The sequence below is a fragment of the Pseudonaja textilis genome, chromosome Z, assembly GCF_049901715.1.
Source record: "Pseudonaja textilis isolate UNSWEBS1 chromosome Z, rPseTex1.2, whole genome shotgun sequence".
In the NCBI taxonomy this organism is placed as follows: Eukaryota; Metazoa; Chordata; class Lepidosauria; order Squamata; family Elapidae; genus Pseudonaja; species Pseudonaja textilis.
Window position 1 is genome coordinate 113074608 of NC_142008.1, and position 26283 is coordinate 113100890.

Below are 26283 nucleotides of genomic sequence, written 5' to 3' on the forward strand. Positions count from 1 at the left end.
TTCTTTTCTCCTGTTGTGGAGAAATGGTTTATCATGTTTTATTTTTGTCTTTTCTTCTTGTTAGCCCCCATAATTAAGTAACCATATATCATCGACTTTCTTCAAAGAATCAGTGGTAGGAATGGATTGCTTTAAAACAATATAAATACAAAGTACATCAAATATACAGGAACAAAGGAATGATGGCTCAAACACACTTACAGACCCTAAACAACAACAACAAAAAGCTTGTCAATGCATACAGTTTTCTTTGCTGGCACCACATGAGTTTTCCAACACTTCCTATTTCTCCTGAAGCGTGACTTGTGAAATTCTCACAGCAACTATTTGGTTGAATTTTCCTGATAGGTCTATTGAGAAGCTGATAAAAATACTTTGGGGGTATGATTCCTACAGCAAAGGGTCTCCATGGTGGATCATGTCCAGGACTCTTCAGCCCATCTCAGCTCCCCATCTCAGTGCTCTTTCAGGTGGACCTTGGTCTAAAATTTGTTGTTCTGAGGTGCTCTAAATCAGCATCTAATATGTTGAACAGAAATGTAATTCTTCTGCAACTTCTTCCTGTTAGTTGAGGACTGAAAGTATATTAAATAATGTTAAGAACAAAAAATGGATTGTTGATGAGATAAGCAATGCAAAATGCCAGCTGAGATCTCTGATTTCAGTTTTCTGTTTCTTGAAACAAGTTCCTATGGTTTTGTGACTGTGTTTCTGTGAAGTCTGGCATTTCTCCACAGAATGATTGTGCAAGTGTGGGCTTCCTTGAAAACTCTGTGGACTTCCCATAGAAGGCATTTAGATAATCTGCTTCAAAGGAGAAGGTTCATTTTAGAAGTCAAAATACTCAAGCATGGTTTTTGAAGAACAATAATTCCTGAGAGACCATAATTTTCAAATCAAAATTTCAAAGAAGATTAATCTCACTCAACATGGTTGCCTTTGGTCTGGTCCCCATCCTAAGTGAGTTACCTTTTCCTCAAAACTCTTCTTCATTTCTCTTACTGTTTTTTCATTGCTGTTGTTCTTAAATGTCTATTCTTACACCATTCTTATTAAAATGAAAACTTTGACTTGCCAAAAATTTAAAAATGCAGATAATGATGCATCTTGAGTACCCTTTTATGAGCAAAAAAAATTTAAAAGGCCTCTGTGATTTAGCTTTGAAGCTTGCATAGGTAAATTTTCTTTAAACATTGATCGACATTGGAATTTCAAATGTTACAACAAGGTTGATGTTACAACCTTTCTAACAGCAGAAAGCAGATTAGTTTCTCTTTGATACCCAGGATAATGTGAAATATGTAACATGTTATAATCCTATATGACATATCTTTAAATAAATACAGTACAGCTTCAAAGAAACCCTGCAATTCTAGGTGCATTGCCCAGAGAAGAAGATGTGTTGAATTCAGCTACTGCTTTGCAGCAATGAACTGTTGATATGTATTGTCCATCAGCAGCAGCAGCAGCACTGGGTTTTTTTGGGGCTTTTGAGCAATCCAACCAAAATATTTTTGAAGTAGTTCCATTTATAAAATAATCTGCAAACCATCTAGTTTTCTTCATTGGTGGGATTTAAATTTTTTTTACTACCACTTCTGTGGACATGGCTTTGTAGGCGTGGTGTGGTTTGGTGGTGGGTGTGGCAGGGGAAGGTTATTGAAAAATCCCATTCCCTCCTCACCCCACTAACCTGCTTTCCAGCTCTCTTCTCCTGTGCAGGGCAACAAAAGAAGACTCAGCCAATCAGCTGGGACTTGAGAGGCAGAGAATAAATGGAGGCAGGGCCAGTCAGAGGTGGTATTCTGAACTATTCAAAATTTCCACTACTGGTTCTCCAGAATTGGTCAGGACCTGCTGAATACCACCTCTGGTTTTCTTCCCTCCTCTCCTTTTTCTTCTCTTTTTAATGTATGGTGACAATTGTTATACTTGAAGTGAATCTGTACATTCCTTGGATGTATATTTAGTTCTCTTAATTAGTTGAAGTTCATTCACATTATTTCTTTTAAAAAAATAAACAATTACACCATTAATAATGTATTTCTAAGTAGATATATAAAGAACTGCTATGTAAGTCAGTGAAATTCTGGTAATCCTTAACAAAAACATTTCTTATATATTTCTCATTCTTTTGCAGCTTTGCTTCATATTGTTCTCCAAGTATCCTCATCTGCAGGTAACATTTCAGTTTTCCTTCCTTCCTTCCTTCCTTCCTTCCTTCCTTCCTTCCTTCCTTCCTTCCTTCCTTCCTTCCTTCCTTCCTTCCATCCATCCATCCATCCATCCATCCATCCACATAATATACCAAAAGTGAAGGAAAAATAGCTCATCCAAGAAGCTTCTTCAGTTCTGACTGGATGGGAAGGAATGGAAGAATTTATATTCCTTGCAGTCATCTGGTTGTTAGTACTCTTTTTGAGAGTCATCCAGAACACTTGGAGGTTTATTTGTGCCCTCAGGATCCCCTGAATAATGCAAATGGGTGTGCAACCTTTTTTGAAATTGCTGAAAGGACTGTGTTGTAACTGTGCTGGGACTTTTAGCAGTTCCAAAAAGATTCCACACTCATTTGCATTATTCAGGTGACCCTGTGGGCACAGATAAATCTCCAAGTGTCTCAAAAAGAGCGCTAATGACCAAAAGATGACTGCAAGGAATATAAATCCTTTCATTCCCCACCATCCAGTCATCAGAACTGAAGAAACTTCTTGAATGAGAAGCAAAACGTCTTCAAGAAAAAACAAAGAAAGTCCAGTTGCTTCTTGAAAAACCACCTTTGGGACAACCATGACCTGGATGACTGAAAATCGCTGTAGAGATCTCTCAATTACAGGGAATTGGATGAAAACTAGAAACTAACTCACTATTCCTCTGCTAGGTTAAGATCCAAAAATATGATATGCTTCATGCCCATACAGTTCTGAGAAAGAGGGTTGCTCTCTGCCCTTGAGATTTTTCTGACCTATTGGCCATCCTTGCCAATGAATGGCACCAAAGCAACAGGGCATCCTATTTGGTGTGGGTTTCAAAACTTTTTCCTACTGGTTTGGTGCGAGTGTGTCCTTTGCATGAGCATAGCATTTGCAACTCACCTTCTGCTGCGAGCCCTGTGTGTAAAACAGCTGACACTCAGCAATTGGCTGTGCCGTGCAAAGCTGCTAAGGTTGAAAAGCAGGAAATAAAGGCCAGTATAGAGCCAAGGGTGAGTGGGAGGGCCCAGCAGTTGATCATCGGAACTAACAGTTCGGCTGAACTGAGCCATACTGGTAGCATACCACCATTGATCCTATTAACATATAACAAGAGTTTGTATGGACAAGCAATAGTAACATCTGGTGTGTGTTTCATGGATCACAAAGGACAAAACCAAACCACCCAACTCATGATGCTCAAGAGTGAAAGATTCATCACTGATTGTTGTATCTTTATCTGCAGTATAAAGAAATAGAAACCAAATCTTTTGAAGAAGTGATGGTCTGTTTCTTGCATGAGTGGAAGAAGGAACAGTGATTTATTCTTTTGTTTTAACTTGGTCACACTTGCAAAAGATTTTTCACAAACAACTCCCTTCTGCTTGAACTGGGGGAAGAGAGAAAAATATTTGTTCACTAAAATGTTCTTGAGTTAATGATAAGAATCTTGACAGGTGCAACAAATCTCTCTCTATATTTTTTATTCCTTCTGTTTTTCTAACCACCCATTCCTGTAATTTCTGCACATTGATCACTCTCATTTTATCCTGACTTGTTACCTTATAATCTTCTGAAAATCGATACGCAATTGCTATAGTTAAAAGTGGATAAAATATAGTTCTTTATTATATATATGTGTGTGTGTGTGTGTGTGCGCGCACGCGCGCAATAGAGAATTCCTTCCTCTCTGCTAACACCAAAGCGTTTTCATAAATGTAACAAATGCACTTGAATCTGGCCATTTCTTAATTATGTTAACAGTATTTCCTTTATACCTCAACCACACCACACAGACACAGTTCAGACTAAAAAAAAATAAAAAAATGTCTGTTTGGACTCAAGCTTCAAATTCATGAGAAACATATGCTTCAAAAAATACAAGGAAGGCCCCCGGGGAGACCTAGTTGACAACTCCTAAAGGACCTATATCTTTTTACCAATCAGATTCAGTCAAATCTCTAATGTGATGTAAGTGACTGGCTTTAAGCAGAGAGCATATACCAGTTCAGTATCTGATTTTTTAAAAATAAAGATGATGCTGAGTTTCAATGGTTAGATGGCCTGGACATTTGGAATTTGAACCTAGATCTTTTTAATATTTTATTGTACTTTACTAATTTAGGTGAAATGTTAATATATATTGCTAGTCCATGTATCATATGTGTTCCGGACTAGCAGGCTCGAAAGCCTGCAACTCTGATTGGCCCGCGAATAGCAGATCGTGATTGGTCACCGCAGACTGATCCGATTGGCTAGTAAATGGGCTGCCGCGATTGGCCCAGCCAAGAGTGGCAAACTCAAATCACCTTCATTGGCTGCCTAGCTGCAGCCAGCCCTATATAAGGGGATGCTGCGGCTGGGATAGTTTGCTCAGATCTGAAGTCACTAATAAAGAGCTGTTGTTGTTATCTGAGTCTTGCCTCTGTTCTTGAACCATCCTCCCAGATCTAACACTGGCGACGAGAATGGGATGCAGAGGCAACAAAGTCTATTGAACTCGAGCTAGCTGAAGGAGCACGTGGCTGACAGAGCGCAACAACGGTGACATAGCCAGCAGCGCTCTACCACCCGCCCCATTCGATCCAGCTAGCAAGGACTGGGACTCATATATGGACAGGTTTCAAATGTTCCTAGAGTCCAACAACCTCAAGGATGCCACGCCCAGCAAGAAACGAGCCGTTTTTCTAATGGATTGCGGACCTGCCATTTTTAAAATGGATAAAGCACTAGCGAAACCAGCTGAAGTTAAAACGATGGATTGGGACACCCTTGCTCCCATCCTGTGCAACCACTACGCCCCAGCAGTACCGATTCTCATTCACAGACACGAGTTCTATCAGAGGGACCAGCGTGAAGTTGAGAGTGTCGGGGATTTTGTGGCAGACCTGAGAAACCTGGGTGGTTTATGTGGCTTCGCTAATCTCGAAGAAGCCATGAGAGACAGAATTGTCCTTGGCCCTAGAGATCCAACTGTCCAGAGCAAGATCATGGCCAAGGGAGACATCTCACTTGCAGATTCCATAGCAGACGCCACCGCAGCTGAAGCCACTTGTAAATCAGCAGCACGAATGTGCCAAACCAGCGGGACCAACTGCCAACCCAGCAACGATGCTGGGAAACCTTCAGACAAGTGCACATCGGCCACCCATCATGAAGATATCAAGTCATCCTCAGACAGCGAGGAGGAAGAAGTCCACAGACTCCGGTCAGAATGTGAGCAACAGGACCAGCGGGGTCATAAATCCAACTACCAATGCGCTGGATGCGGTGGAAACCATCCTCGATCCAAGTGCAGATTCTTAGACGCCATTTGTCGTTTTTGCGAAAAACATGGGCATATTGCTGAAGTATGCAGAAACAAAAGAAATTCCAGCCCCAGACGGAGAGGGAGCAGCCCGAAAAGAACCGATGGAAACCCCACCACACAGAGGGACCGCCCTAGCAACCAGTGGAACCAGTACATCAGACCCCGAAAGTTTAATGGCACGCCCAGACGAGAAGAGGCTCATCAAACCATCACCATTGGCCATGCTTCATCGCTAGATGCAAAGAAAATTCATGTAAAAGTCACCATCGAAAATAAAGCTTGCATCATGGAAGTAGACTCTGGGTCCTCACTATCCATGGTATCCTGGAAAACCCTCAAGCAACTGATTCCCAACATCCGACGCCAAGACCTCAGCAGTCAGAGACTCATACTGAAAGATTATCAAGGCAACCGGATTCCAGTCGCAGGTACCAGCCATTTCCAGGTCTCTTTCAAAGGACATGATGCAATACTACCACTCACCATTTGTAGACAGAGACCGGCAAAGTCTACTGGGCCTTCAGTGGTTCGTGCCATTAGGAATCAGAATGGCTGGCATCCATCATACTGAAGATGATGACTGGGAAGCGGCCCTCGTCCACAACTTCCGAGAAGTTTTCAGCGAAAAGTTAGGCAAGTACAAGAGGTCCCCTATTTCATTTAATCTTTGCCCTGACATTGTGCCCATTCGCCTAAAACCATGCCGAGTTCCTTTTGCTCTCAAACCCAAAATTGATGAGCAACTGGACAAATTAATTGCACAAGGTGTGTTAGAGCCCATTGACCACGCCCGATGGGAGACACCAATTGTCACCCCCATAAAGCCTGACGGGTCCTTGAGAATCTGTGGAGACTACAAGGCCACCCTCAATCACGCACTGCAACAGAGCGCCTATCCGGTACCAGTCATTCAACATCTCCTACATTCACTTGGGGGTGGCAGAATATTCACAAAACTAGATCTGGCCCAAGCGTATCAACAGCTGCCAGTTGATACCGAAACTGCAGAAGACCAAACTACAGTTACACATCGTGGTGCATTCAAATGTAATAGGCTCCAGTTTGGAGTAAGTGTAGCACCAGGCATTTTTCAAAGCCTGATGGAGAGACTATTACAAGGCATAAAAGGGGTCGTGCCCTATTTTGATGACTTATTGATAGCAGCCCCAACAAAAAGTCAATTAGAGAAATGCCTCAGAACAGTCCTACAAAGGTTCAAAGATGCTGGCCTCAAGGTTAAGAAGGAAAAGTGTCAGTTATGCACAGAAAGGGTGGAGTTTCTTGGCTACCTTCTTGACAAACAAGGAATCCACCCTACAGAAAAGAAATTGGCAGCTATCAAAAATGCCCCAAGACCCAAAAACAAAACTGACCTCCAAGCCTTCCTGGGACTCATTAACTTTTATAACATCTTCCTACCCTGGAAGGTGACTGTTGCCGAGCCCCTTCATAGACTACTCGATAAAGGGGCCTCCTGGATTTGGGGGCGACGGGAGGAACATGCTTTCCAGCAAGTAAAGGACCTCCTCACCTCTGATGCAGTACTAATACAATATAACGAGACATTCCCATTGACTGTTACTTGTGATGCCTCACCGTTTGGGGTGGGGGCCATTCTGAGCCATGTCCTATCAAATGGTTCAGAAGCACCAATTGCATTTTTTTCAAGAACTTTGTCAAAAACAGAAAGAAACTATAGCCACCTAGATAAGGAAGTCCTTGCTATTGTCTCTGCGATTAAAAGCTTTCATGAATATGTATATGGGAGATCATTTTCCATTATCACAGATCATAAGCCATTACTTGGCATTCTGGCGGGTGACAAACCTACCCCACACATTTTTTCCCCCAGAATGACGCGATGGTCGGAATTCCTAGCTGCCTACGACTATCAACTAAGATATCGTCCGGGAAAATCTATTCCTCACACTGATGCCTTGAGCCGCTCTCCACTACCCGAACCGCAGGAAGACCCAGCTCCCACGCTACCAATACTACAAATTGAGACAATTCCCTCACCTCCACTAATGGCCCAGGACATCGCCTTTGAAACCAAAAAAGACTCATGTTTGGCATGAGTTCTTGGCTGGGTGGAGAGGGGATGGCCAGAATACGAGCCCAAGGAAACCTTTAAACCATTCAAAGACAGGCAGACAGAACTTTTCTCACAAAGAGGGTGCGTATTATGGGGAGACCAAGTCGTCATACGAACTAAACTACAAAAAAAAGTCCTTCAAATGCTACACGATGCATCATGCATATGAAAGCGCTGGCAAGAAGCTATGCCTGGTGGCCAGGTATGGACAAACAAATTGAAACCTGGGTCGCCTCCTGTAAAAGATGCCAGGAAAACCACTCAGCCCCACCAAAAGCTCCACCAGAAGTATGGGAAACACCCAGAGGTCCCTGGTCGTGCATTCATATTGACTTTACGGGACCTACTAAAGGACACACTTTCCTAATAACTTTAGATGCATATTCTAACTGGCTAGAAGTCAATAAAATGAAAAGAACCACTACAGAGGCAGTCATCAAGAAATTAAACAGACTCTTTGCCACACACGGCCTACCCGATATCCTGGTTTCCGAAAATGGGCCCCAATTTACTGCCTTAGCCTTTGAACAATACCTAGCTGAACGGGGCATCCGAGATGCACTCACATCACCGGCTCATCCAGCGGCAAATGGTAGGGCTGAACGAATGATTCAGTTCACAAAGAAAACCCTACAGAAAATGGAACAAGGTAACATCCACGATAAAGTCACTAGAATGCTGCTTCTCCAGCACATCACACCTAACAGCACGACTAACAAGAGCCCAGCTGAACTCCTGATGGCCAGGAAACTCAGATCGCCTCTAGACCACTTGCACCCTGCCTACACCCCGGAAAAGCCCCTGGGTTCCAGCAGCAAGCATCACACCTTTAAGGTAGGAGACCTTGTATTTGCAAAAAAATTTTCTGGGGATCCCCTCTGGATTCCTGCTCAAATAACTCTAGTCACGGGTCCCCGCTCCTACCGTCTACTGACCACTGATGGCAGAGCATGGAAATGCCACATTGACCAGCTACGCTCCAGACTGACCAAAACTTCCATCCCTGACCCTAGCCTCGACACGAGGGGGGGAGGGGAAACCACGAGCCAGGAAATACAACCAACACCTGTTCCTTCAGAACTAACCCCAAGATCACCACACCATAGCTTACAATACTCACCAGCCGTAGTTGAACCTGGGAAGACGAACACTTCACCAAGAAGCAGCGACCAAGCAAGTTCAGTGAGCCCGGAAGACCATAGCGGTAGCAGCGAAGCTGAGGACTCAATCACTCCGAGGGCATCAGGAGAAAGTCCCAACTATGGCACCGGTTCACCGTTCCAGCTAGATCCAGTAAGCAGTCCATCTGAACCCGAATTTGAACACGGACAATTGGAATTACGTAAGTCGGGTAGACAGGTACTAAGACCTGCCTACCTGCGAGACTATATAACTCCACCCCTTAAACGGAACCGAGAGGGGAGGGGTGTTCTGGACTAGCAGGCTCGAAAGCCCGCAACTGTGATTGACCCGCGAATAGCAGATCGTGATTGGTCACCGCAGACTGATCCGATTGGCTAGTAAACAGGCAGCCGCGATTGGCCCAGCCAAGAGTGGCAAACTCAAATTGCCTTCATTGGCTGCCTAGCTGCAGCCAGCCGTATATAAGGGGGTGCTGTGGCTGGGATAGTTCGCTCAGATCTGAAGTCACTAATAAAGAGCTGTTGTTGTTATCTGAGTCTTGCCTCCGTTCTTGAACCATCCTCCCAGATCTAACAATATGCCATATGCTACATAAATAAATATGATAGAAGATGAGAAGTTCTATCACAACACAAACGTTTGTCAGGAGAACTGCAAATTGCAGTTACCCTTCAACCCCAGGAAAATCAGTTTCAGGAATTGCCTCTCTGCTTATTGAACACAAAATAATACACATTTAGGATGTTTACATTTCTCTTTAATAGTGTATATAACAGACATTTCACATTGCTTTGTTTATTTTTTTTCCCCTGGATGGGACTCTTGCTTTTAACTCTGCAATCTTTCACTTTTCCACGTGAACTGCATCACCCACATCAAATGTCTGGGGAGAGAAGGGCTTAAATGATACATATTGTGAGAGAGTAGAATATTTAGAATAGACTATTATTTATTGTGATTCAACACACAAGGAGTTTGTCTCCAGTGCATATGTTCTCAATATACATACAAGCAACACAGTAAGAAATCATAAATCATAAGATACAATCATAAGTCATAAGATACAACCAACAAGTGATAGTCATAAGATGCCAATGGCAGGAGCTAATGGAAAAAAATGAGAAGGATAATAGTACTGCAGTCCTACTACATGGGTAAATATCAGGGGTGAGATTCAAATAATTTAACAACCGGCTTGCCCAGGGTCAGATTGGCTGTCATGGGAGGCTTGGCCCATCCCCATCCTTCAGCTCTGCTGCACATGCAGGATGAGCCTTCCACGATGGCCAACCTGATCCTGGGCGAACCGGTTTTTAAATTGCCACCCTTTGTCAAAAGGCTGCTTCTGAGGGTGCTTGTCTGCACATTGCTTTCACAGCTGTCTCAGCCTTCTGGGTGTGGCTCCTTTAAGAGGCAAGGGAGGGGATTATCATAGAGACAAGAAGTTGATGTTCCCGAGAGCTCACATAGGAAGGCGAAGAATTGGGGGGAAGTGGAGGGAGAGATTCCTCCCTCAAGGTAGAGTTGTGTAGGGGGTATTGGTCAGTCTGCCAGCAAAAGTGAAAGGGGCAAGGGATTAAGTTGGCAGCATGATCCAAGCTGGGCCCAATGTAGGGAGACTGCAGGGTTAGTTTGACCAGACAAATAATTACACACACCCTGCTATCAAAAGTGGATCCTGGGCACTGTGCTGTGCTGCAATGGAGAAATGGCTGGCACAAGGAAAGAAGGAGGAGCAGGGAGAAGAAAGGGAAAGTGATCTTCTCCTTACCTTGCCCTTAGTTGCATATTTCTCCATTGCAGTGCAGCGCAGCACCCAGGATCCACTTTAATAGTCTTGGGTGAATAATTTAACAACTGGTTCATCTGAACCAATGCAAACCAACTGAATCCCACCACCAGTAAATATTCTTACAGGTATAAGACAGTGCTGAGGGAATTATGTGTTTAGCAGAGTGATGGTACAGGGAGAAAAAAAAAACTATCTTTGTGTCTAGTTGTTTTGGCTGCAAGTCCTATGGTGGTGCCCTGAGGGTGGAGTTAAAAACAGTTTATGTCCAGGATGTGAGGAGTCTTTAGATATTTTCTCAGCCCTCTTTCTGGCTCGTGCAATATACAAGTTCTCAATAACCATAGCATTTAAAATTACATTTTTTGTTTTTTTGTTTTTCCAAATTTTGTTCTATTATACTTTACTAATTTATTTGATTCTTTTTGTTAGTTCTTATTATTTTTATATTTTTGTTTTAAATATGATTTTACATTGTGTAAGCCTTGAGTCACCATGGGTGACTATAAATCAAATAAATATATACCGCTTCATGGTGCATTTATAGCCCTCTTTAAGCAGTTTACAGAGTCAGCACATTGCCCCCAACAATCTGGGTCCTCATTTTACCAATCTCAGAAAGATGAATGGCTGAGTCAACCTTGAGGCAGTCAGAATCAAACTATTGGCAGTTGGCAGACTTATCCTGCAAGACTACATTCTAACCACTGCACCACCACAGCTCTTCAATGGAAAGGCAAGCTGGTTGCAATTGTTTTTTTCTGCAGTCCTAACTATCCATTGAAGAACTTTGTCCCTGTCCTGTTTGATTGCTGCACCAAACCAGACAGTTGTAGAAGTACAAATGACAGAGTCAATAATTCCTCTGTATCATCAGATCCTTGGTCACTCTGAGCTTTCACTGGTACAAAACCATAGATGCAAAACCTAAGATTCTTCCAGGCTTGGAAAAGCATTACAAGGTTCTTTAGGTCTTTCACAAGCATTTTGCTGCTATTTATGTTTTTTTATAGGCTTCTGCAAGCCTTAGAAAAGAACCGTGGTTGCTTTAGAAGTGGGTTTATTAAAGGTCATGAAATTTTTCAAGCAGATTTATCTTTTTTTCCCCTTAGCTTTATATAGAAAATGAAAATAGAGGGGCTGGTTAAATTAGTAGCAGATAAACTGGCTTGATAAGGAGCCAAGGGTATGAAACTCTTCTTCTGAGTCATTCTTGAGGTCTGCCCAGTCTTTTGCATATCACAAATAGTAGAAAATTCTGACAGAAAATAAAAGGAGAAAAAAAATGTCCTGCTAGCAATGATCGTGATCTGACTAGTACTTCTCAAAATAAAGATTGCTGATGAGTCAGAAAGTAAATTCAAGCATTTCCCAATCTGGCTCCTTTTTAATTGTGTAAACTTTTCTATTTGGATGCATGTTTATTGTTTATTAACAACCAGGGTTTTTTTTTCAAAGTCTGAACATTTTTTAAAAAGAAAACTCTAAACCAATCTGCAAGTTTTATCATTTCCAAAGCAAGGAGATGTTTTGCCTATGCTCATTTTGTTACTACAATGAGATGAGTAATTTGGTCATTAAGTGAAGCAGTGGCTAGGTGAAACTATAACTGTTGTTCATGATGTAACTTCAGCTTTCCTTTGTTCGATAGACCTGCAAAAGTCTGTAAAAATTGTTGCTAAATGGGAAAAATGGCTAAACTATTAATACCATTCTTAAAGCCTTAGTAAGACTACACCTAGAATACTGCATTCAGTTTTGGTCACCACACTATAAACAAGATGTTGAGACTATAGAAAAAGTGCAGAGAAGAGCAATAAAGATGATTAGGGATCTGGAAGCTAAAACATATGAAGAATAGTTACAGGAACTGGGCATGACTAGTCTAGTGAAGAGAAGGACCAGGGGAGACATGATAGCAGTCTTCCAATATTTGAGGGGCTGCCACAGAGAGGAAGGGGTAAAGCTATTTTTCAAAGTACCCAAAGGCCAGACAAGGAATAAGGGATGGAAACTGAACAAGGAGAGATTCAACCTGGAAATAAGGAGAAACTTTTCTGACTGTGAGAACAACCAACCAATTAGAAGTTGTGAGAAGTTCATCACTGGAAGCTTTCAAGAAGAGACTGGACTGCCATTTGTCAGAAATGGTGTAGGGTCTCCTGCTTGAGCAGGGGGTTGGACTAAAAGACCTATGAGGCCCCTTCCAATTCTGTTAATCTATTGCCATGCAAATTTCCTGAATAATGCATGAAGTTTCCCAAAATGTCTTTATAAATTTATAAGATTTATAAGGCCACCCAATTCAAGCAGTGCAACAGGGATCACCCTATTAAGCAAGCAAATAGTAAGCCTTCAGGCACCAACCCTCCAATCAAATATCAACACTATATATATATAGTTGGATTGGATCTCAGCCTGGGTTTTGAACCTGGCTTTGAGGTTGTCTCCCCTTTTGCTAATTCAACCATCTGTCACCCAGACCTGTCTAATTTTGATGTATTTAATTGCTTTGTGTTTAATTGCAGATCCTCTAACTCAACCCACACTTTCTGTGCAGCCTGAGTACCAGGAATATTATGAAGGAGAGAAAATCAGGTTGATCTGCTCAACTTTTCATAACCTGACCATGCTGCGAAACTTGATGGTGGAAGGTTACCGATTCTTCCAAGAAGATGGGCAGAGGATCCATCAAGTGGCTGTTAACGCTTACAGAGATGGCATGATGGATTTTCAGGCACAAAGGAATGACACCGGAAATTACAGATGTGCTTATTGGCTGAAAAAAGCAGGCAGGGAAGTTCAGTCAGACCAAAGCCACCCCATCAGCATCCAAGTGAATGGTAGATCATATTTATAATCCTATAGAGCACAGGGAAGTCTCTGTGGAGTCAACTCTCCTATTTCCACAAAATCAGATAAAACATTTAAGAAGCTATAACAAGGGTCTTCAAACTTGGCAAGTTTAAGACTTGGGAACTTCAACTCTCAGAATTCCTGAGCTAACATGACTGGAGGAGGAATTCTGAGAGTTGAAGTCCACAAGTCTTAAAGGTGTCAAATTCAAAGACCCCTGAGCTATAGCATTATGTTCCCTGTTGTAGTCCAGGAAATGATTGTCTATCTGTCTGTCTGTTTGTCTGTCTGTCTGTCTCTCTCTCTCTCTCTCTCTCTCCATATATTATATCATATCATATCATTTATATCATATGTATCTATCTCCATATATCATATCGTATTGTATTATATATCATATCATATCTATCATCTATCTATCATTCATCTATCTATCTATCTATCTATCTATCTATCTATCTATCTATCTATCTATCTTTCCATCTATTTATCTGCTTCTTCTTCATCATCATCATCATCTATTTGATGTATATCCTGCCTTTATTATGTTTACAAATAACTCAAGGCAGCAAACATAACCAACTCCTATTATTCCCACAACAGCAACCCTGCTGAGAAAGAGAATGACTGGCTCTAAGTCACATAGCCAGCTTAGCTTTATTCCTTTATTTTGGTTTTATTTCCTAAACCCCTGTTTCCCAAAAGACATAGAATGGGTTTTGACTCTGAACCAACCTTGCACCCTCAAAATTCCTTCATTTTGGTTTTATTTGCTAGGCACACAAATATACTTTTCAGCAAGACACTGGGTCATAAACGTTGGCACCATAGAGAGGCAGACAGTGAGATGGAAAGAGACAGAAGAGAAAGAAAGAGAGAGGGAGGGAGAGAGAGGCTCAGCAAAGACTGAATGTTAATTATGTAATTCTAGAAAAGTATGTTCTGATTGAATGACCTAACAGTAAGAATAGTTAGAGGTAGAGTCAATGACCAGAAAGGTGTTAGGCTCTCCTCTTGAAAGAAGACAAAGATACATCTCCTAGGACAATGTTGCAGGATCCAATCTGGGTCAGTTACCAGGACCAGAAGTTTAGACTTCCAAGCTTTTGGGATTATGCTGGAGCCCATCCTCAGGGAACTTCTCTGTCACCAGAATGTCTGGTGGGCTCCAGCAATAGTCTGAAAGCTCAGAAGACTAAACTTCTCATCCTGGTGACTGACCTAGATTGGATCCTACAGGCTCTCTTCTCCTTGAGTGTTCTCAAGTAGAGGTTGTCTAGGATATTTTAATCTGGGTTTCTGCACTGAGCAGTAGGTTAGGTAATAGGTTGGGCTTGGACTGCCATTTGTCAGAAATGGTGTAGAGTCTCCTGCTTGGGCAGGGAGTAGGGTTAGTTCATGGGTTTGCAATCTTCAACACTCAAAGAACCATTTGGATCTGTTTCCCACAGAAAAGAAAATACTGGGAGCCTCAAAACCTGAGTGGGGGTGGCCAACTCAACATCACTTCCGTCCAGTCACATGACAACCCCCTGGCCACACTTACTCAGGTTTGGGGCTCCCGGTGTTTTCTGTGAGAAATGGGTCTCTCTCCCTCTCCCTCACTCCCCCCCCCTCTGTCCGCCTCCCTCTTTCCCTCCATCTCATTTCTTTTTTGTGTGTGTTTTACTTTCTCAGGCCAGGTGAAGAGTGACTGGGAGGGAAGGGTGAGGGGCAGGACCAGCCAGCGGTGGGATCACCCAACAGGGAACCACAGCAGGGGGCCCAAAGAGCCATATGTGGCTCCAGAGCTGCAAGTTGCTGACACTGGGCTAGTTGGACTTTCTAAATCGTTAATCTGTTAATTTATCTAAAGGTATTTGTTTTACACGTTTGCTTGCTTGTTTGATCTATCTATCTATCTATCTATCTATCTATCTATCTATCTATCTATCTATCTATCTATCTATCTATCTATTATTCAGCTAGCATCTCCCAATCAAGTGTACAGCCTAATAACTCCTTGTGGCCTCTCTCCAAGGACTAAATATGCAATCTTGCTGAGCTTCTAAAAAATCAGCCTGGGGTTCTAGACATAAAGCTGTAGAAGGAACTTGGGGCTGTTGCATCATTTGCTGCAACAACATTGAAGAGAAGTGGCTGAGGGTGAAAATTGGAGCAAAGAAGTGACTGACTTCTTTCTAAAGCCTGACAGTAAGTTTATCTAACAGTTTAGCTTTTCAAAAGGGAAGTTTCCCAGTACAGTTTGCAAAATGGTAAAAGCATAACCTCTTTTTTTAAAAAAAAAACCAACTCAAAACCAAGAAAGACTGAATTGGTCCCAAATTTTAAAGAAGAACATAGCTAACAGCAACAAATTGATTAAACAACTTTGCTACAGCTATACCTTTAAAATGATAAACAAGTTCATTTAATAAAAGCCTTGGGCAAAAAATATTTAAAGTCCCTTACTCTTTGTATAAATTTTATCTAGTTTAGAAATAGAATAACGAGTTGGAAGGGACCTTGGAGGTCTTCTAGTCCAACCCCATTTAAGGCAAGAAACCTTACACCACTTCAGACAAATGGTTATCCAACTCACTTCCAATGTTGGAAAATTTACAACTCCTGGAGGCAACTTGTTCCACTGATCAATTGTTCTAACTGTCAGAAAATTTCTTTTTAGTTCTAAGTTGTTTCTCTCCTTGATTAGTTTCCACCCATTGCTTCTTCTCCTGCCTTCTGGTGCTATGGAGACTCCCTCTTCTTTGGGGAAGGCCCTGAGATATTGGAACACTGCTATTAAGTCACCCCCAGTCTTTCTTTTCATCAGAGTAGACATACCCAATTCCAGAAACCGTTCTTTATATGTTTTAGCCTCCAGTCCCCTAATCATCTTTGTTGCTCTTCTCTGCACTCTTTCTAGAGTCTTGACATCTTTTTTACATTGTGGTGACCAAAACTGGATGCAGTATTCCAAGTGTGGTCTCACCAATGCATTATAAAGTGGTATTAACACTTCATGTGATCTTGATTCTATCCCTCTGTTTATGCAGCCTAAAACTGTGTTGGCCTTTTTGGCAGCTGCAGCACACAGCTGGCTCATATTTAAATGGCTGTCCACTAGGACTCCAAGATCTCTCTCTCAGTTATTATTATTGATCAGGGTTTCACATACCACTGTGTCTATGCATTTTGTTTTTCTTGCCTAAACGTAGAACCTTACTTTTTTCTCCATTGAATTTCATTTTGTTAGATAGTGCCCAATATTCAAGTCTGTCAAGATCCTCCTGTATCTTAAGTCTATCTTCTGAGTGCAATACTGTTGGCTATTCCTGCTAGCTTGGTTTTGTCTGCAAATTTGATGACTTCCCCATCTATCCCCTCATCCAAATCATTGGTGAAGAAGTTGAAGAGTACAGAACCTTGGGGTACCCCAGTGAATTTTTCCCTCCATTTAGATGCAGTTCCATTGAAGACTACATGTTGAGTGCAGTTGATCAGCCAGTTACAAATCCATCTGGTGGTGATGCTGTCTAACCCATATTTTTCTATTTTATTTAGTAGTAGTTATAGCCTGCTTTATCAAATGCCTTACTGAAGTCCAAATAAATTATATCAACAGCATTCCTCTGGTCCACTAATTTGTTACTTTGTCTAAGAAAGCAATAAAATTAGTCTGCCATGATCTGTTTTTGACAAACCCGTGTTGGCTTTTGGTTATTACTTTGTTTGCTTCTAGGTGTGATTCGCTGCTTGGTTATTTTTCCCAGAATCTTCCCTGGTATTGAGGTCAGGCTGATAGGCCTGTAATTTCCTGGATCTATTTTTTTCCTTTTTTGAATATGGGAACTACATCACTCTTGTCCAGTCTTCTGAAAGTTCCCAGGTGCTCCAAGATTTTTAAAAGATATAGTTTAGTGCTTCTGAGAACTTATCTGCAGATGGATTACACCTTGTCTAGGGTAGACAGGTGCTTACTTACCATTTTATTCCCTATTTTAACTTGTGTTCTTAATCTGTTTTTTCTGGTGATGTTTTTGATAGGTTGGACTATTTTTTTTCTCTATTGCTTGTCACCTTCTTGCCACTTTCTCCCAGCAATGGACCTATTGATTCCCTGACTTTTTTCTTGTTTTTAATATGTTGGAAGAAGCTTTTTTGTTATTTTTTACTTTTATTGCAAGCCTTTGTTCATTGTGAGCCTTAGCTTTCCTTACTTCATCTTTGCAGGCTCAGGTTATTTGCTGATATTCTGCCTTAATTATGTGCCACCCCTTTCCACTTTTTATACTTGTCCTTTTTGTTTTTCAACTTGTCAGAGAGTTCTTTATGCAGCCATGCTGGTTTCTTTTGAGAGTTTATTTTTCTTCTTCATTGGTATTGTGCTAGACTGGGCTTTTATAATCTCACTTTTCAAAATTTCCCAGGCTTCTTGAGTTGTTTTCCCCTTGAGAATTCTCATCCATCCACCTCTAATAATCCTTCCCAAGCTCTTTCTACGTTTATGGGAATTAGCTCTCTTAAAGTCCAAGATTCTAGTTTGACTTTGTTCTACTGCTTGTGCTTGCATAATGTTGAATTCCAATATTGCATGAACACTCCCTCCAAGGTTCCTGTAGCTTCAACACCTTCTATCATTTCATCTCTGTTAGTGAGAATTAAGTCCAATATGGCTGATCCCCCTTGTTCTCTTCTCTACTTTTTGGGAAACAAAGTTGTTTGTTAGGTTTGTCAGGAACCTGTTGTATCTTCCACTTGGTGCAGAGTTTGTCTCCCAGTGTATGTCAGGGTAATTAAAATCCCCTATTACTATTGTGATGTGCTTCCTACATACCTTGGTTAACTAGCTAGCAAAAAGTTCACCTATTTTCTCGGTTTGGAGGATATAGATGAACTTTGTTAGGTGCCCTATAGTATACACCTAGGCAATATCATTCCCTTTCATATTGACCCAAATGCATTCAAGCCAATTTTTATCATTGTTGTGCTCTATTTCTGCAGAGATGTAGTTATTTCTTATATATAGTACAACTCCACCTTCTCTTTTATTTGGTCTATTTCTTTTAAATAATTTAAATCCCACTAGCTGCATGCTCTATTTGTGGGTTTCATCCCACCAAGTCTCCGTAATGGCAACAATATCATGTCTGCTGTCATTTACTTGAATTTCTAATTCACTCTGTTTATTCCTCATACTCTGTGCATTGGTATATAGACATTTGAGTTCATTTTGACTGATCCTGTGTTGACTGTCTATATAACTTGTGTTGTGCCTGACTTCTTCTACTTTCTTACCACCCATTTGATTAGTGTACATGGTATGGCACTTTCTATTAAATGCTTGGCTTTTCTTGACAGCAAGGTTGATAACCTTACCCGCACAAATTCTATATTTCTATATTACTGCAGAGAAATACTGCAGAGAATATATAATGAGTGTGTGCATGTGTAAATTAAAATACAAATAAAATAAAGTTAATAAAGTTAATGGAAAAAGGGAAAGAGAAAGGGAGAAATAAATGAAGTGAGGGAGGAAAAAAGAAAGAAAAAGCAGTGGCATACAACTTCTCTTGGTACAGAAATTTTTTAAAAAATCTAGAATTCTGACATCAGTGAGAATTTTATGCAAAAAGTCTGACTTTTTTGTATTTAGTTGAAAGGAGGGCACCAGTCAACCAAAGGGGAAAAAAGAGAATCTGGCTATGGGGAACTTCTGAGTGATAAGTTTCTATATTAGCAAATAGCTTACTGGTTAAAGAAACTAAAAATCTATCTGTTTGTCGGTGTCTCTGTCTGTCTGTCTCTCTCTTTCTATGTGTGTGTGTGCACTCGTATATGTGTGTTTGTCTGTCTCTGTGTGTGAGAGAAAAAAACTATATTGTGAAAGATATAGATGTAGCACATTTTAGCCACCAGATGGCAGCAAAATGTAGCACATTTTAGCCACCAAATGGCAGCAAAATACAGCAAAATATTTATGGCACACTGACTTATCCCCCCTTACTAAACTACTGTTTACTAATCATCCTCCCAATTGTCCTTTCTTGCTAGTCATTCTTTCTCATTTTTTTTAATCTGAGGAATGGTAACCTGGTTGAGATTAGGACTTGGAAGGAAAACACCAATTAATCCTGCAGCTGGGAAGAGAGAAGATATTGATGATAGATGAAAGAGAGAGCGGAGGGAGAGAAGAGGAGAGAGAGAGAGAGAGATGATAGAGAGAAATTTTATTGGAAGGAAAGGAAAAAAGGAAAGGAGAGGAGAGAGGAGAGGAGAGGATAGCAGGGCTGGCAGGCAAGCAGGCAGGCAGGCAGGCAAGAAGGAAGGAAGGAAGGAAGGAAGGAAGGAAGGAAGGAAGGAAGGAAGGAAGGAAGGAAGGAAGGAAGGAAGGAGATATTCTCTAACAGCTATCTCAAAGGATTGTCCTTCTTTCATATGAAGGCAACTACTGAAAAGAGTTTCCATGGCGTTGGTTACAACAACTGGCTGAAAGATTATTTGAATACAATCAAGTCTATTTAATCATAGCATGTTTCATGCATCTGCCTTTGTTTTTGTGCGTGTCAATTCATGTTTGAGGAGGCAGGTAGATTAGCAAATGTAAGATTAGAGAGAAGGTAAATGAAATTGCGGCAGGCAGTGATAATTGCTCATAGTTCTCACTCACAAAAGCCACTGCTATGTTTTTTGTAACAATGCCATGCTTGCTGTGGTGTCATTAGCTCTGCCTTTATGATAAGAAATGTCCCTTCAAGGGAATGTTTAAGATATGACAACAACAATTCCTTGTTGATTTGATCACAAGGGATTAATCTGACTTCTTTACGAGAACTGCCATGACAGTGAATTCTAAGAGGGTTTCTGAAGGAATAATATACCCAGGTCAAATAATTGGTATTATGTCTGATACTGAGACTAAAAATAGGTGTCTCATTCCTTCCTCTCACAAAGGAAAATATATAGCAGTGTTCCAAAATTTGAGGAGACTCTACAAAGCAGTAATGGAATTCAGATGTTTTTGCTACCGGTTCCGTGGTCGTGGCTTGGTGGGCATGGCAGGGGAAGGATACTCCAGTCAGAGGTGGCATTCCACTACCGGTTCTCCAGAACTGGTCAGAACCTGCTGAATACCACCTCTGCTACAAAGACAAGGATTTCAAACTGTTTTCTAAAAGCAGCAGAACGCAGGACAAGAAATAATGTATGGAAATTAACCAAAAAGGGAAGCAACCTAGAACTAAAATGAAATTTCCTGGCAGGGAGAACAATTAATCGGTGGAATGGCTTGTCTCCAGAAGTTATGTTCCATCATTGTATGTTTCTAAAAAGGGACCAGAGAGTTGATCTCCTGCTTGAACTGAGGGTTGGACTAGAAGAACTCCAAGGTCTCTTCCAACTCTATTATTCTATTTTCTGTGTTCATTATTTGCCATTGAGGAGAAACTGAAAAGCGAGCAAAAGGAAGACATTCCAGTGCTGAAAACATGTCTTTCTTTTTCAGCGGCCCCATCAGCTCCATCTCTGAATTACATTATTTTTGACCGTGGAAACTCTGTCAGCCTAGAATGCTTACCTCCACGAGAAGCTAATAAAGTCGGGCAGTTTCGCTTTGTTACAGATGAAATGGTTGTCTCAATCCTGGCTACCATCAACAGCACCTACACATACAATCTAACTAATGTGAAACACAAGAACGTAGGAATTGTCAGATGTGCTTATGTTCAATACCTCCATGGAAGAAAGGTACTTTCCAGGATCAGCGATCCAATTTTCGTCGACATGCGAGGTAATGTTGCTTCTTCAGGTTCCCATGTTCATTTTTTCCTCCAACATTCCAACAATATTTATGGAGATTCTTGGGCATCCAGATCATGATTGTCCCAAAGGTGCTTATTTCTAGAGGCAACTGGACTTCCTTGATTTTTCTTTGAAGACGTTTCACTTCTCATCCAAGAAGCTTCTTCAACCAAAGAACCTTCTTGGTTGAGAAGGAAAACATCTTCAAGGAAAAATCAAGGAAGTCCAGTTGCCTCTTGAAAAAACATCTTTAAGACATGTTATTGAAGAGCTGGCTCAGAAAGAAGTTGTAGGAGAAGATCATAGATTGCCGTGAGGTCAAAAATGATAAGAGAAACCACAGAGCTTAACAAAGCTGCTTTTTGAATGATGATTAAGCACTCTTTGGTAGAAAAGCCAAGAATAACCAGCCTAATCTGATTCTGAATAAGTATACTTGCCTGTTGATTAAAAGAAGCAAGGGATGTGGTAAGTTTGTGTTAAAAACACTATCAGCATTTCTTTTCTCTTTTCAAATTTAGGTGTCAGATGGGTTCGATTGTTGGTTGTCGGTGGGAGTTTCTTCACCATCAATGGTCTCATCTTCTTAATCTCCTATTGTATTTCTTTAAGAAGCAGGTAAGGCAAATTGGAGGCATTGGTAGAATGATAATCTCTTTAGAGGTTTAGTGATTTCATTACTCCCACACCTTTGAGAAGATAAATTGACAAATGTGGAATTTACATAACCAGGAAGAAACAAACATAGAGATCTCATTGTATTACCAGAATAGTCACCTCAATCTTCTTCAAAGTCTTCTTCCTAACAAAGAAGGACTCCAGTGCCTATTATCTCATTATGAGAAAGAGCTAAGGATGATGGGAACTGAAGGACAACACCTGAAGGGCCAATTTTGTCCCATTTAGGATTTAAACCAGGAGTTTGTTGACTCAAGAGCTAAAGCTGACATTTGCAAAGATTGGCATATTCCAAAAAAGTGAAAAAGGCCAGAGAAGTTTACAAGTGAAAAATTATGAAAAAAATAAATTTGATGGAAATAAACTAAATGTGTTCGCCGAGATGACTTACTCCATCCAGGATAGTCTCCACCATTAGTTGGGGAAGACTTTTAGGAACTATATCCATGATTCTGTATGTGATCCTGAAGTCAGGTAGCCTATCACTGCCTTTAACAATCTAGGACCACAGTATTTTAAGGCCTACTTTTCTTATGAATGAAGGCAAATATACAGGATAATGTTGCAGGATCCAATCTGGGTCAATCAACTGGACATATAGTCTTCCAAACTTTTAGACTCATGCTGGAACCCATCCTCAGGAAATTTATGTCTACCAAATTCTCTGAGGATGGGCTACAGCATGAATCCAAACGCTCAGAAGACTAAAATTGTAGTCCTGGTAACCAACTCAGATTGGATCCTACTTTTCTTCTTTTGGACACCCTGATGTACTTAAGCTAGAAACACGCCCTTAAAAACAATTAGTAAAGATTTTAATTTCTGGCCTTGATAGCATGACAGAGGATGGAACACAGGAACAATGTTTCCATTCGCACAATATCTAAACCCATTCAGCCACTCACTGAGATCTCTATTGTTGGCCCACTGGAAAGACACAATCACAGAAACTGGGTCAAAAAGGTCTAGGCTGCAAAACTCTGAATGGCCTTTGGTGGAACCAAAAAGGCAGAGAAAAATTCTACCTCCTTGATACCATCTCTTGGTTGGCCAGGATTTTGAAGACAAAATATTAGTTTTAATGTGGAGAATACCACATTTATATCCCCAGGGAAGGGCTGATGTTCCATAAACCTTGTGAGAAATTCTTGAAAAGTTTTCATGGCATACTTAGTCTTTCTCTCTCTCCCACCATTGGCCTTAAAGCAGGGGTAGGTGAGCTATTGCAGCCAATCAGCATTTTGGAGGTATATTTTTGTCTTTGGCAGTGAGTTCTCTCATAGTTAGGCCTTGGTTACTCTTTCTCTTCCAAACCTTTTCTTGGATGATTAAGTTCACAACATGAGTCAGTAGTCTGAGTTTTGATATTTTTGCAGTACAGCCTATGGGACACAGTTGTTTAACCGTAGGCATGACCCCAGATGTTACATTGATGTCCCTAATCTAGGCTGTCTAGAAGAGGAGGAAGAGCAGGGCCCCTGTCAACAGTCTGCTTCTTTGAACAAGGTTTAAAATTGGGGGATGTAGGAGATGACCAAGCTGAACCTGAGGGCAGGGTCAAATGCATTATTAATTTGGAGTCTCTACTACTACTACTACTACTACTTGTTGTTGTTGTTGTTGTTGTTGTTGTTGTTATTATTATCATTATTATTATTATTATTATTATTATATTGTGATTAATATGATTGTAAACATTTTGATTATGATTTCCTAAAAATAATTATACCCAGACAACACACTGTTTGATTGAAATTGAATTTTTATGTGTCATATAAATAAAACAAATAAAAAATTTGGGGAAAAAATTCAGACATTTGGCAACAGGCTCATACTTATGATGGTTGCAGTGTCCTTGGGTCATCAGATCACAATTGCGATCTTCTGACAAGCAAAGGCAATGCGGAAGACAGACTCATTTAACAATCGTGTCACTAACTTAACAACTTTGGCAAGAAAGGACATAAAATGAGACAAAACTCACTTAACAAATGACTCACTTAGCAAGAGAAATTTTGGTCTGAGTTATGTTCCTAAGTCAAGGATTACCTGTACTTTTGAACTATATCCTGCCTCCTGACTTCTTGCGGTCTATTAGAGGCCCAGTTTTGAGGGCCTATATAAAACCTTCAGAGATCTTATATCTTGGATATCCACTTGCCAAATAGTGGATAAGCAACAGGAAATGATGGTCCCCTCAAACCTGGCCTGGGAGCTTTCCACAGGCTGATACAAGAATGGCCCAAACCCCTGCCCCAATTTTTCTATTATGTATTGTCAGTATTTGTTTAAACCAGATTTATATCTCCAAAGCATTTCCTGATTGTTATTTTGCTGCCTTAAATGGACTAACTCTAATCTTTGGCTATGGTGTTTTTTTGGTTTTTTAAAATATATTTTTCAGATCTCTTCTTCAGAAGACTGAAGGAACCATCTGACCATAAGCTTCATAAGCTTCTCTTATGCAGTTGAACTGATGGTCTTCATCAGGTGCTTCAGCCGATATATTAGACGCACCCTTAAGCCACCTACAAAATACAATGCCTTTCTCCCTTTAATGAATCTCCCAAATGTGCTATTTCTGCAGCCATGCCTTTTCAGCTGAGATTTTTCTGCAGTTTGGCATTCCTCAAAAACACATGAAAAACCTCAGCAAGAATTTTTGACTTTTGCAAATTGCTGCCACGGTTGCTCTTGCTTCTTCTGCTGCTGTTTTAAATAAACCAGGTATCAATATCTTTCTGTTTGATTTTTTTAAAAAAAGCTTTACTATGGTGAATGTGACAAAAACATAAAATAGCTGATTTGGAAGAATTTCAAAATGAAATGGATGTCAATTTAACTGGAAGTTTTCAAATTATTACTGATCATTTCATAACCAGTTAAAGTTATGACAAACCTCCCAGGGGATACTTACATTTTGAAGTTCTGTTGGTCTCTTCACACCCCTTCAATCACTCCCAGGGGTGAGCTTCAAAAATCATCAGCAACTGATTCTCTGCCTGATTGCTGGGTGGGCGTGGCCATGGTGAGCGAGGCCCAGTCAGCCTATTGCATAAAGGCAGGGGGGCATTTTTGCCCTCCCGGATTCCATATGGGCCCTGAACTTACCTGGCATCTAAACAGGCCCCATGAGGAATCCTGGGAGGGGAGGGGTTGGTGGAGTCAGCCAGGGGTGGAATTTGCTGGTTTGCTGAACTGGCCATAAAACTAGCTAAGGGTTTGCCCAAACCCCTGGTCACACACCCCTCCGCAGATTAATTTTTTTTTTAAATTTTTAATATCAAAAGAGGCAGAATAGAATATTTCCCCAAGGGAGAAATGGAGAAGCATGTTCTTAAAGGCAGAAAGCATCCCCAGTCTTCCTGCCATAGTAAAACAGCCTCAAGCAGAAGGGACTGGCTTTTAGGAATGGAGATTTTGAATCCATTCAGAAAAACAGGGCCAATCTATTCATAAATAAAATGCACAGAAGGCTGGAGCTGATGGGATTAAAAATCTACGTTCCTCCACCCAAATTCTAAGGAAGGGATATGACCTTTAGGGCAGAATAGGATTAACTCGCTACCATTGAAATAGTAAAAAGAACAAGGCTCACTACATTGCACAAGCCCGGAGCATCTCAATCACCCTATAACAATCCATCCACTCACTCAGTCATTTTGTCAGCCATCCCAGAAACATTGCTGCTATCAGTGCAAACCAAATAAACCTTCTTTCCTTACAGTCACCTTCCATTTTATTTCCCGTGCCTTTCTCCCAGATTGGAACTGGACCGACCCACACCAGAATGCTGTGAATGCATGCTGGTTGCCAAGTGCCTAAACTTGGTTGCATGATTGTGGGGATGCTACAAACTGTCATAAATGCAAGGGCCAATTATAAGTCATTTATAACTTTGAACTGCCACTGAATGAATGGTTGTAAGTCAAGGACTACCTGTAGTTTCCAGTTAGATTCACAATAGTGAAAATGTTGTGCACTTCATCTTGGAAAGCTGGCCAATATAGAGCCAATGGACTTGTATATGTTCATTAGGGGGAATTATATGGGGTTTAATATCAAAGTAAAACCAATCTTTTTGCACCCTGTTTTCAAGCAGGAAAACGAATGGCCTTCAAGACTTTTTTTTCAAAGAAAGGAGTAAATCTGATGAGGGACTTCACAGGTCGCTTTTGGGGGGAATGAGGTAGTGACCATTTCTTGCTAGGAATCCCCCTGCATGATGCAAATGCTATGAGGTAGATCAGGGGTCTTCCAACTTGGCCACTTTAAGACTTGTGGATTTCAATTCCCAGAATTCCTCATGCTGGCTGGAGAATTCTGGGAATTCAAGTCCACTAGTCTAAAAGTGGCCAAGTTTGGCGGTCCCTGAAGTAGCTCACCAAAGAGGATGAACTTTTTATTTTATTTTATTCATTTATTTATTTGATTTGTCAAT

General features: G+C 40.9%; 1 protein-coding gene across 2 annotated transcripts; it reads left to right on the forward strand.

Annotated features, from left to right (window-relative positions):
- The first annotated feature begins 668 nt into the window (after positions 1–668).
- LOC113450837 (uncharacterized) lies at positions 669–24576 on the forward strand. 2 transcript variants are annotated; one of them, XM_026722151.2, is made up of 6 exons: positions 669–960; positions 2141–2179; positions 13058–13372; positions 20869–21153; positions 21686–21782; positions 24247–24576. In XM_026722151.2, the coding sequence occupies exons 1-6, from the start codon at positions 930–932 to the stop codon at positions 24278–24280; spliced, it is 801 nt and encodes a 266-aa protein (XP_026577936.1). In that variant the 5' UTR covers positions 669–929; the 3' UTR covers positions 24281–24576. The 2 variants fall into 2 exon arrangements, with proteins under 2 accessions (XP_026577936.1, XP_087772400.1); XM_087916274.1 differs by having other exon boundaries at positions 735–960; positions 20986–21153.
- Positions 24577–26283: the final 1707 nt, after the last annotated feature.